This window comes from Trachurus japonicus, unplaced genomic scaffold (assembly GCF_045865225.1).
Source record: "Trachurus japonicus isolate A0001 unplaced genomic scaffold, Traja_1.0 AP030182.1".
Taxonomy (NCBI): Eukaryota; Metazoa; Chordata; class Actinopteri; order Carangiformes; family Carangidae; genus Trachurus; species Trachurus japonicus.
The window spans coordinates 32,117-44,677 of NW_028220315.1; the positions used below are offsets into that span (position 1 = coordinate 32,117).

The 12,561-nt window shown below is 43.9% G+C and overlaps 1 protein-coding gene across 1 annotated transcript; it reads right to left on the bottom strand.

Moving 5' to 3' along the window:
• Positions 1-3,190: 3,190 nt before the first annotated feature.
• On the bottom strand, positions 3,191-12,323 carry LOC146960607 (polymeric immunoglobulin receptor-like). The gene is made up of 5 exons (XM_085772233.1): positions 12,196-12,323; positions 8,193-8,230; positions 7,761-8,075; positions 6,498-6,812; positions 3,191-3,382 (listed from the first exon to the last, which is right to left on the bottom strand). Exons 1-5 carry the CDS (start codon positions 12,210-12,212, stop codon positions 3,249-3,251), a joined length of 819 nt encoding a protein of 272 aa, XP_085628359.1. The 5' UTR covers positions 12,213-12,323; the 3' UTR covers positions 3,191-3,248.
• Positions 12,324-12,561: the final 238 nt, after the last annotated feature.

Here is a 12,561-nt window from a genome sequence, read left to right on the forward strand (position 1 = left end):
CAGCTGCTTACAGCATTCACACGCATTTTCTGCAGGAAATGCTTTCTTTTTCTAGTTATTTTTCCACTTCCGGCCGATTTTCGATGCGCTACTAGTCCTGCAACTCGAAGAGTTGCAGGACAAATTATATATCAAAACGTGCGTCCTGATCGGGATCGCTGTGCTATTACTTTTCTCAACAGTTTACGAATTTTTCGCGACGTAGTCGCGAAAAACTGCGCAAAAATTTTGCATGTAAGTCAATGGGACGGGCGAAAAAAAAAGACCGAAAAAGACCAATCATTGGAGTTTAACAAAAGTCTACTGCTCAGGCATACTTTCACCTAGAGACTCCATTTAAACTTTAAACAGTAGACACAAGTCTTGTGTATTGTCGCATTACTCCACGTTTTGATAGGTCATATAGTTTTTGATCAATCCCTGATCAATGACCATGATCATTTTTGGAGAAATTATGAGTTTATAATGGGTGTGTATTGCATAGAATGTTCGTGTCAGAGTGCGTGACATCATCGGTTAGAGTGGGAGAGAGTGAAGAAACATTCTGTATTTTTTCTGGATAAACTGTGACCACGGCCACAATTTACACTCTACAGACATAATTTTTTCAGAATTTGTAAGACAAACTTGTTATCTCTCATGTCATGTGCTCAAAATATCAGAGAGACTTACAGAACTTACAGAATCAGCCTCTGAGTGCGGCCACGTCTGTCTCTGCTCCTCATTGAGTCCAATACAAATATTTTCTGAGAGGAGCAGAACGGCCTGATGTTTTAAAACTGCCAGCGTCGCCAAAATATTTACTGTAGAAACACCAAATCGTACCGAAATTTTCATTAAGTCCTTAGAGCAACGTTGATCTGTGTTTTGTTCTGATAGGAGTTACCGTTTTGTCATGCTAAGCCTAATTGTGAGGCCGGTTTAGAGGCAGAAAATGGCTGTTTTTCTCCACGTTTCTGTCTGCCTCAGCCTGCGGGGGCCCCTATCGCCGTGGTAACCTCTTTGATCCTCAGGCCAGAGCTCGTTAACTTCATAAACAATCCACCTGGCGCTCGTTTAAATGTTTATAAACACAGACACAGCTAAATCAGACTGACACAGGATGCAGCTACTAACTAACTATGTGTCAAGTCAGTCACACACACACACACACAGACTCTAGAGCCAGCTTCATGTGATTACAGTCACACACACACACACACACACACACACACACACACACACACACACACACACACACACACACACCTACACACACACACACACAGTTAACCTAATGTGGTTACAGCTCCTCCATATCAGTGCTTATAGAAAGATGATCATGTGTCTGTCTGATCAGCTCTGTCTTGACCTTAAGATCGTGGGTTTGATTCCCATGTTGACAGAGATGGCACAACCCGCAGTAGCTCCCGTGGCCCATTCAAAATTTCCCGAGAGGAAATTTTCTAGTTATTATTATTTTTTTTTTTTAAATGTTATTTTATTTATTTTATTTTATTATTATTATTTTTTTTTTATTATTATTGATTTTTTTATTAGCTTATCTATTTGTCGGTTGTGGGTAAGATGATTTGCATTGTATGTGCAGCTATTTTTGCTCTTCTTTGTCAGTATGTCTGTTTATTTTGTTTACTGTCATTAACACTAATATTTTTGTCAATTAATATTGTTTATTTTCATTATTATCATTTTTTATGGATTGTATGGTGTGTGTGAAGCATTTGTGTTTCTAGATGTTCCTGAGTTTCATGATGTTCTTGTGCTGTACGTGCAGCTGTGTGTGTTAAGTAAAATCCAATAAAAACATTCAAATATAGTATCCAGTGTTCTTTCTTCATTCACAGAGATCAGCAAATCTAAAAAGTGTATCTGGTCTGTGTGGTACTCCATAGTAAACTTCAGGGAAGAAAACTCCTGAACTGGGTTTAGAACGGTGTCTCTATGACAGCGGTGCCCAAATTCTTCTCAGTGAAGGGCCAAAAATGAACATTCAAATTAAATATGCCCATAACAGGTTCATTGTGCAAAATTAACTCATACCAAGTAATTGTTAAATAACACTATTGACAGCGGTTAAAGCAAAAAAAAATTGTGATTTTAACACATAAATGAAGCATTCTGGTGTACTATAAAGAACATTCTGGTGTACTCTGGTGTTCATTCTGGTGTACTCTGTTTCAGATAGAAAAAAAAAACATTGAGTAGGCCTACTGACTGAGGTTCCCCTATCATTGGAAGGCAACAAGGCAAGAATGGCTGGAGTATATGAAACTTAAACTGAACTCAGAGCTGGTCTAGTGGGGAGCAAAAACAAATCTCAAGGCATTAATCTAGGGGTCTGGACCAGCCATTCAAGGGCCCGTTTCCTCTGCTATTTGTCCGTGCAGCGGTGCACCGCGGACATGCACGGTAAAAAAAAAAAAAAACGAAACCGAATGCGCGCCGCCGCGTCCGGAAATCCGTTGTGGCGACGGATTACTTTAACCCCTGTATTGATTATTGTGTTTCACTGTTCAACAGGGCTCCAGACTGCCACTACATGGGGGGGCATTTTGCCCTTAAATTTTGGGACAGTGCAAGTACATTTTTCATCTACTTGTGCAACCAGTGAAGTTGCCCGTCTTTTGTTTTGTAACGCTGGTGAAACATGAAAGGGGAGACTCAAAAAATCTGATGTTTGTCTTTACAGGTGGCAGGTCAATGTGTGTTAGTATTGTGAATACTTGCTTCACAAGTCGATTTACAAGTGTGCACCCCTAAATTTTCAGCTTGCTCTCCTAAAATGTTAAGTTAGGGTTCACTGTGCTCCTAAATAAATGTTAGTCTGGAGCCCTGCTGTTACTGTAAAACAAAGCAAAGTTACTGGTACTCTGTTTTTCTCAAGTAGCAGACAATGCCCTTCTCTACCTAGGGCGGCTGTGGCTCAGGAGGTAGAGCGGGTTGTCCACTAACCGAAAGGTCGGTGGTTCGATTCCAGGCTCCTTCTGGCAACATGTCGAAGTGTCCTTGGGCAAGACACTGAACCCACGCTTGCCCCCCGATGTGTCCATTGGGTGTACGAATGTGTGTGAATGGTTAGATTCCTCCAAGAGACTAGAAAAGCGCTATATAAGTGCAAGTCCATTTACCATTTACCATTTACCAGAGCAGCATGTTGCCATTGCCCAGTCAGCTAATGTCCTGTCCCCCACCCCCCCCCTGGCAGCGTGGAGCAGTAGAGGTAACAGCGTGAAGGCCGTCGCTGCTCGTCATCGTTGCCATGCCGACCCCAGGAGGAGGAGGAGGGGCAGGGCCAGCGAGAGTGCAGCGTTCCCAGCCGGAGGAGGAGAAGAAGAATGAGGAGAAGCAAGAGGAGCAGGAGTCGATGCTGGAACGGGTTTAGCTGCAACGACCAGGTGAGACGTTCACAGACAGTCAGGAAATCTCAACACTTCTCATTCTCTGACTCTGATGTTTAACTGTTTAATTTGGATCCCTATTATTCTTCCTCAGGTCCAGTTATAATGTACATCACAACAGACAATTAAAAACAAACTTAAAGAGAAAAACAAAAGAAAAAAAGAAAAATTAGAGTACAACAATGCTTACCAATTTATACATTCTATATCATTCATTATATTATAATTATATTCATTATAATTTCACTCTATATCTGTATATTTAACTCATTGAGTGCCAACCACTTAATTTCTCGTTTTTTGCTTTTTTTTTAAATTATGAAACTAGACACTTTAACACACCTTATGTGTAAATTTGGGGACTCTACGACGAGTAGAACTGAAATAGATGACGATCAAAGTCTCATGACAGCTCACAATCTGGAAGTTTTTATCATAACTCGGCTTTTGCAAACGGAGTTCTGCATGTGGAGCAGCTGCTCCGCTCTCACCCGCGAGGCTCCAGCAGCTCGGAGCCGAACAGGAAGCTCTCAGCCGACAGTCCCGCCCGGTCTTCATCTGGAGCAACACCGTGTCCTCCCCAAGGTCCTCCCGCGGTAAAATGTGATGGTCCCTCGGTCAAAGCAGACCGGCGTCACCGACCCGTACCACAGAAGGACCGCGACCACCGGTGGGACCAGGTGTTCCTGAGCCGCTGTGGCCGACAGACGCCTCACGTTCCGCGGCGAGAGGCTGTGACACGGCACGGTGCGTCTGTTTTATTGTTGTTTAGTGGCGCCCCCCCCCCCCGCCCCCGATGGTGGATTTGTGAATAGAATAACAATTGTTGTATATATTTATCTTATACGAGCCCTTTGATCCAGAAATGCGAGTGTCAGAAGAGCGACAGACACAAACAGAGCACCTTTCATAAAAGACGCTCTATCTCCTTTTCTAGAAAAAAAGCAGGGATTTTGGTGAAACCCAGCCATGTTTAGCTTGACTTTTCTCAGGAACAGAGGCACGTGAAAACAAACGGTTTGTGGCTATTTGAAGCATAAAGTTTCACCTTTCAAAGGAGCTACAGTATGTGTTGGTGGCAATAATATAGAATACACTGTGGCTCTACAAAAATCGTCAAAAATCGTCTAAATTGCCGGTACACTTGACTAAAACTTTGGAAGCACGGCACTCAATGAGTTCATATCCATTTAATTTAAGGTAGATATTATATATTTTAATAATGTACATCAATGGTTCCCAAAGTTCTCAAATCTAAACTGTTTTCTTGTCTGTAACAACATCTATTGCACGTCTGCCCGTCCTGGGTGAGGGATCCCTCCTCTGTTGCTCACCCTGAGCTTGCTCCTGGTTTTCCCTGTTAAAAGGGTTTTCCATGGAGTGAGGGTCTAAGGGCAGAGGATGCTGTTATGATGGGATGTAAAGCCCTTTGACACAAAGTGTTTGTAAAAACAGGCTGTACTAATAAAGCTGCCTTGCCTAGAATTTAAAAAAACTTTTTTTCTGGAATGTTTACCACTTCTAGAAATCTTGGAGATTGGAGAAACTGTACCACTTTTTTTCCCAGAAATGTCTCTATAATCTTCCCAAACTAAAGCCGGGTTCAGACTACATGATTTCAGACTGATTTTGACACGATTTTGTTGTGGCTGACACATTTCCAGCGTCATGCCTGATTATGAGCGTCGGGAACAACAAACTGACGTGCAGTGTAACATAACTGATGGTTTTACGTCTACGACGCCCCGACGGAAAGTCTAGCATGTTAGAATTTTTTTTTTTCCTCGCCTAGTCTGAATCTCCTACAATGTGAACTAGGGCTGACCCGATTATCATATAATAAGTCGATTATAGCCGATTATAATATCATAAGCGAAGTTTCATGGACATAAAATCGATTTTAATCGAAGCTTCGACGGCCGGCGGGGGTGCACGATCGTAACGTCTGACTGGGGGGGGGGTTGTAATGTAATGTAATGTTTATCCTGTTGTTTCTATGACTGCACTACTACTATCTATGTTTTGTAAATGAGTGATAAATAAAGCTGAAAAGAAAGCTTCATGTGCGCAATATAAGTTAACGCTGAGGTTTACACATCTGTGAAGGACAGACAGTCAAACCCAGGAACGGCTCCACTATCATTTTTTCTTCCTTTTAATTTTCGTGTCTGAGCAGAAGCGCTACAGTATTTATGATTGACAGTTTGTTGTGACGCCTCCCGACGGCCTATGAACTCATACAGGGTCGCTATCGGTCGTGAACGATGATCAATCGGGGTGATACTTGTAGTGTTGCCAGTCTCCCGACCAAGGCACGGCAAGAATTTATGCCACTGTGATGGTTTAGTTTGACATGGAGACCACCAGGAAAGACAAAAAAATCATGCAGTCTGAACCTGGCTTAAGTGTGGAGGCTGATCCACACCTAAAAAAGTCTGTATTAAGAAGAAAAAGAGGTATCCTGCACACTGTCCTTCAACTTGCAAAAAAGCAGAGATTTACAATTTTACCACTTTTTCTAGAAGTTTTGAAAAACTTTTTTTTTCTTTTTAATTTTACCACTTTTCCCCAGAAATTTCTCTATAATCTTTCCAAAAATTCACACCATTGGCCCTAATTTGAACGTACATTGCCTAAAGAAGTAACATTCTTCAGTCTCAGAGAACAAATATTTGTGTATCAATATTTTGTCCAGTGGGGCAGTGTTGGTAGAGCACCCGCCCCATGTGTTGAGGCTATAGTCCTCACTGCAGGCGGCCCCGGCTCGAATCCTGCGTCGAGCGGCCCTTTCCTGTGTGTCATTCCCCCTCTCTGTCTCCCATTTTCTGTCTCTCTCTTAACTCTCCTGTCCATTAAAGGCAAAAAAAAGCCCCAAAAATATACTTTAAAAAAATATATATCTTTGTCCAGTGGGGTCTGTGGTCTAGTTTGTGTCAGTTTACGGGGCCTTGATGTAAAACAGTTTGAGAACCACTGGTCTATATCTGTATTTATTACTTAGTAGTTAATATTCCTTACTGAACACCATGATTCTGTACCTATTAATTATTTATTGATAATAATTGCATAACTTATGTAGCCGTGTAGCTGCTGTCTCACCTGACACCACCAGCCTGAAGCTCCTCTCCACGTCTTCAGATGGGATGTTGCAGTCGTACGCTCCGGCGTCGTCCTCCTGGAGCTTCTGGAGGACGATGGAGTAGTTCCCCTTCTGGTTCTGGTCCGGTGGACTCAGGACTCGTCCTCTGAACCTCGGGTTCTGCATGTCTAGGACGTGGACGCCCCCGACGACGTCCAGCAGCACTTTTTCGTCTTTGTCCCTCCAGTAGACGTTGACGTCGGGGGATGGGGACAAGCAGGGCATGAGGACGTCGTCTCCGATGAAACCCGCCACCTCCGCAACCTGAGCGATGGCTGGAGGTGGAGGACGAGGAGACAGAAGTGAGACAAAGACAAAGAGAAGCAGGAAGCAGAAGCATCTGGCCTATTATTAATGAATAATAATTGCATAACTTTAACTATATATAACTATATGTTTCCTTTTAAAGCTATGGTCTACGATTTGAAAGAGGATGAGAAAAATTTGAAAAAAGCACCCCCCCCCCACGACCCCCCCCCCCCCCCCCCCCAGAGTAGAGCGGAGCAAGCAACAAGCCAGCTCCCTGCAGAAACCAAACGAGGCTTTAAATGCGGAGTAAAATGTCATATTCACAGTTACAACTTCCACAATAAAACCAAAGATTACCTGTTCAACATAAACTCAGCACCGCCGCTGCAGCCTGACCGGGTCTCTCTGCACCGCGGCGCCACGGAGCTGCAGGTCCCGACTCTTCCTGCTTCTCTCCCCCACACACAGGACCCTGTCCTGGGTCACCCAGCGCCAAGAGTCTCCGTGTAGCTCGGCTGTGCTCGGCGCTAGCCTACTAATGGCGGCGGCGCCAGTCCCGATGCCGCCGCTGTGCACCAGCTGCCAGTAATGAGGCAGTGCCAGTTGCCGTCCCCGGCAACTGGACCACGGCGACCGCTGGTACGGGCAGTGCCGCCATTAGCAGCCATTAGCACAGCCTCATGCTACAGGGAGACTCCTGGCGCTGGGTGACTGGGCACATGGTGCTGTCTCTGGGGGAGAGGAGCGCGGGACGCCCATTGGTCAATTTCTATGCAGGCCCACGGCTGATAGACTGAATGGATTTTTTTGGTTCTTTTTGCTATTTATATTGTGTATATCGGAACACAGGACCATAATCGCTGTATAAACGATGTTAATAATAATAATTACCAATGCTCCAAATCGTAGACCATAGCTTTAAGAAATATTCTTCCACCAATCATTAGAATTCCGATGTGCAACTGCTGTCTCACCTGCCACCACCAGCCTGAAGCTCCTCTCCATGCCTTCAGATGGGATGTTGCAGTCGTACGCTCCGGTGTCGTCCTTCTGCAGCTTCTGGAGGACGATGGAGTAGTTCCCCCTCTGGTTCTGGTCCGGTGGACTCAGGACTCGTCCTCTGAACTTGTGGTGCTGCGTCTTTGGGTCGTGGACGCCATCAATGATGTCCAGCAGCACTTTGTCGTCTTTGTCCCTCCAGTAGACGTTGACGTCGGGGGATGAGGACAAGCAGGGCATGAGGATGTCGTCTCCGACGAAACGCGTCACCTTGGCGACCTGAGCGATGGCTGAAGGAGGAGGAGGAGACAGAAGTGAGACAAAGAGAAAGAGAAGCAGCTTCCACAGCTGTGTGAACATCTGGCCTGGGGTCACGTGACGATGTGACACCTGGTGGACAAACTCACCTGAGTCCAGCATCAGGATGGAGACGATCCAGGTGAAGCTGAGGAGACAGAGACACAGTTTGACTTTCTGACTGAAGGAAAAGACAAACACTGAAACAACATGGACTCCCCTCATTATTATCATTACCACTACTATTATTAGGGCCACAGGGTAATCGCACCGAGCACTGGTCCCTGCAGCTATTTCATATACTATTGTTATACTGTGGATTTTTTCCTACTTATTTTCTTCTTTCTTCATCTTCCGGACAAATTTCAATTCGCTACTTGTCCTACAACTCGAAAAATTATATATCAAAAAATGTGCGTCTTGATCCGGATCGGTGTGCTATTACTTTTCTCAACAGTAAACAAATGTTTCGAAAAACTGCGAAATTTTTTTGCATTGAAATCAATGGGACGGGCGGAAAAAAAAGAGCGAAAAAGAACAATCATTGGAATTTTACAAACGTCTACTGCTCAGGCATACTTTCACCTAGAGACTCCATTTGAACTTTAAACAGTAGACACAAGTCTTGTGTATTGGCGTATTATTCCTCATTTTGATAGGTCATATAGTTTTTGATCAATCCCTGATCAATGACCATGATCATTTTTGGAGAAATTATGAGATTATAATGGGTGTGTATTGCACGGAATGTTTGTGTCAGAGTGCGTGACATCTAGGGATGGGCATTTCGAATAATTTTCTAACCGAGTAACCTAACCTGGTGTTACCCGTCAGACAGTCCACATTACTGAGACACAGCGTCGTCAGACAAAATATCAGGTGGATAATAAGAGTAGGGACTGGAGTTTAAGATGCACATATGGGGCATTTGTGCATCTTTATGCTGGGGAATAAATGCGCTGCATGCGCTCTGAGCGCTGAGCGCAGCGCATTTATGCCGCGGCTGCCTCGGAGGAGAACTTCTTTTTTTTCTTAATCATTAGCGGTGCTTATTTATTAGCCCACACTACATTTTGGTGCCTCCCGTCCTCGCATCGTTTCAGGAAATAACTGGGAAGGTTTCAGAATGTTTGTAAACTGAAAGCATATTTTCTAACAGACTTGATGACACCTGTCGTCTCCCTCCCGACGGTTTACGCCGAGGGAACCACCACAGATTATTATAAAAGGTTTGAAAGTCCGAGGCTCGATCCAAAACGCTTTTACACAGCAGAAAATCACGTTGCTTGATCTGAAACTGTTTAACACTACAAAAAGCTGAACCATGGCATGATAATGTAGTTTGATCCAATGCTAGACTGCGCTCTAACGTGCTGTTTTTTTAATCCTAGGTTAACCGGATAATAAATTCATAACCGAGTATCAGATTGCCTACTCGGGTACCCGGAGACTCGGGTAACCGTGCACATCCCTAGTGACATCATCGGTTAGAGTGGGAGAAGTTGTCCGAAATCTTCTGAAATGTTTCTCTTTCCACACTCCACCTGGCCACAATTAACACTCTACACACATACATTTTTCCAAATTTGTAGACAATCTTGTTCTGTCTCTCACCATGTGCTCAAAATATCAGAGAGATTTACAGAATTTGAATTATCAGCCTCTAAGTGCGGCCACGTCTGTCTCTGCTCCTCATTGACTCCAATACAAAGATTTTCTGACAGAAGCTGAACAGAATCCTGTTTTAAAATCGCCAGTGTCTCCAAAATATTTAATGTAGAAACACCAAAATCACACCAAATCGTTCAGGAAGTCCTTGTGACGCTCTTGGCCTGTGTTTTTTTCTGATAGGAGTTACCGTTTTGTCACAGTAAGCTTAATGCGAGACCAGTGCAGAGGCAGAAAATCGCTCTTTTTCTCCACGTTTCTGTCTGCCTCAGCCTGGGGGGCCCCTATCATCATTGGCAACCACCTCAAATTGCTGTGGTAACGTCTGATTCTTAGGCCAGAGCTTGTTAATGTCCATTGGTTCACAGCAATTTGAAGGCAGAAAAACTCAGAAATGCAATTTTGCACTTCCTTTTCTGCTGATATGTCCTCTAACACAAGAAAAATGCCACAGGAACATGTGAAAAGCACGAAAAACACGATTTTCATGGGAGGGGGTCTTTAAGGTTTATAAACAATCCACCTGGCGCCAAACACACACAGGGGTAGTTTCATATGTTTAAAGAGATACACACACACACTGAATGTGACTACAGCTCCTCCATATCAGCGCTCAGTGAAAGATGATCATGTGTCTGTCTGATCAGCTCTGTCTTGACTTGTCCCCTGAGGAAATGTTCTAGCTATTATTATTATCCCTCTTCTCCTCCTCCCTTTTCTCCTTCTTCTTCTTCTCCTCTTCCTTCTTCTTTCTTATCCTGCTCCTCCCTCCTCAACCTTCTCCTCTTCTTCTTTTTTCCTACTGTATCTTAGTAGGTAGTAACTTATTCCTCTCATTTTTCTTCCTCCTTCTATGGTTTCACTGTCTACCGACTTGCTCATTAGCTCCAGGCCTGTCTCGTGCGGTTAGTCTGAGTTAACCAAGTGGAGTTAACCATGGTAACACCACGGTGACGAGTTGTTACCATGGTTACAACATGTGTTAGTCAGAGCGATAGATATAACAGAGTGGCGACAGCCTTTGATGTCGCCGCCAGCGCGGTCACGTGGTTCATGTAGCTCCCAATAGTTCCAAACGAGGCTGCCGCTGTCATGTTCTGCTATGGGACAGACAGCACTAAGCTTGCTTTTGGACGGTAAATATTAAAAAATAAACCGTACAAAGGTATATTTACAACTGTTACTGAATTACTGTATGTACATCAATGTCAGTTTTCAAACAAAAGGCAAAATCTTCTTGCTTCAAGGTTTTATTTGTCACTCTAAAGTGAAGATTAGCCTGCCCTACAGTAAAAATGGCATAAGAAGAGGAGTAAAACAATATATTAAGCGGGAATATATATATTTAAGCATAAAAGATGTTCAATGAAACCCACACAGTTTGAAACAACGTTCAAAACACACACACAGCCAGTATCACCTAAATATAAAGCCCGCTAGCTTAATGCTAACGTATAATGCAAAACCTCATAGACGGGCTAACAGAAATTAGCATCGATATCGCCATTTTGCGGCAACCGAGCCACAGCAGTAAAGCTGCCAAAACCTGGCTTTAGCGCTGTCAACACGTCACAGTTTTAATATTTTTTTCATGCAAGAAAGTCACCATTTAATCCGGAGTCTGTGGTCAGTTCATAACGTTTGTTAGGAACTTGCACCGATGTTATCTGGGAAGTGCAGAGTCTGTGTGAGCCCCGACCGGGGACCAGGGCAGCGGCTGTCACAGCAGCAGCAGCCGCTCTACTGAGCTGATCTGCCGGGCCGACCGTCCGTCCTCCCGTCGGAGAAAACGAGCCAAGTAACGTATCCGCATGCTTTTAGAGGTTTACTGCTGGCTTGTTAAATTATTTTGAAGAGATTAATGTTGGTCTCATTGATGAAATTTAACAACTGTGGCAGTGGCATTAGTTTGTTTGAATGAAAAGTGAGCAGGGCTGCTTCTGGGCTACGGACTGAAATCACCACAGTTACGTAAATAAATAAATGTTTTTCAATGAACCGATCAGTCTAATAATTTTTATTTTGTTAAGTCAACATGGTTACTGTACTTGGGAAAGATTATTACCACTTTATAACTTAAAATTGGTCGGTATTTCGTCAACGTAGCTCAGTAGTTTCTTGCTGTGCAGCCATAGAAACAGACGTGGTCCAGCGCCGCGGGAGGAATGTTTGGAACTATTGAGGGCTCCATAACCCGGAAGTCGGCCCGCCATTTTTTACAACGGAGTCCTATGGGAGTGTCGCCACTCTGTTATATCTATCGCTCTGGTGTTAGTGAGTGGTAACTGTGTTGTAACGTGTTAGTCACTCCTCAGTTTACCTTTTATTAATTCAGAGAAACCCGGAAGCTGAGCCGTTAGTCTGTTAGCTCGTTGGCTAAAGCTAAAGCTACTGTCCGCTACGTCACTCCGCTCCAGCTGCGTTCAAAGACCAAACCTGAAGCACCTGCTGAAGCGGCTCATCCCGTATTACACCTGTGTAACGTCTTCTACACACCGGGACCGAGGGTGAACTCTTCTTTTGATTTTGATTAGCGGCTGGCATCCAACTTATAGGCGCATTGCCACCAGAAGGTGAACTCTCTCTACATGTCAGGTAACATGTTACCTGGGAAAGGAAAAGGAAATGCGGAAGTTACGTGACCGGACAGACCGGATGTTACGTCACTTATGTTATTACCTCGTCTCTTGTCTTTGACCTGTTTCTCAGAATAACTCTGGTGTTATTTTATATTTTTCTTACTCAACAAATCCCATGATGATACCAAAAAAAAGTGACATGAAGATGGGCATCATGTCGTCTCATTTAATT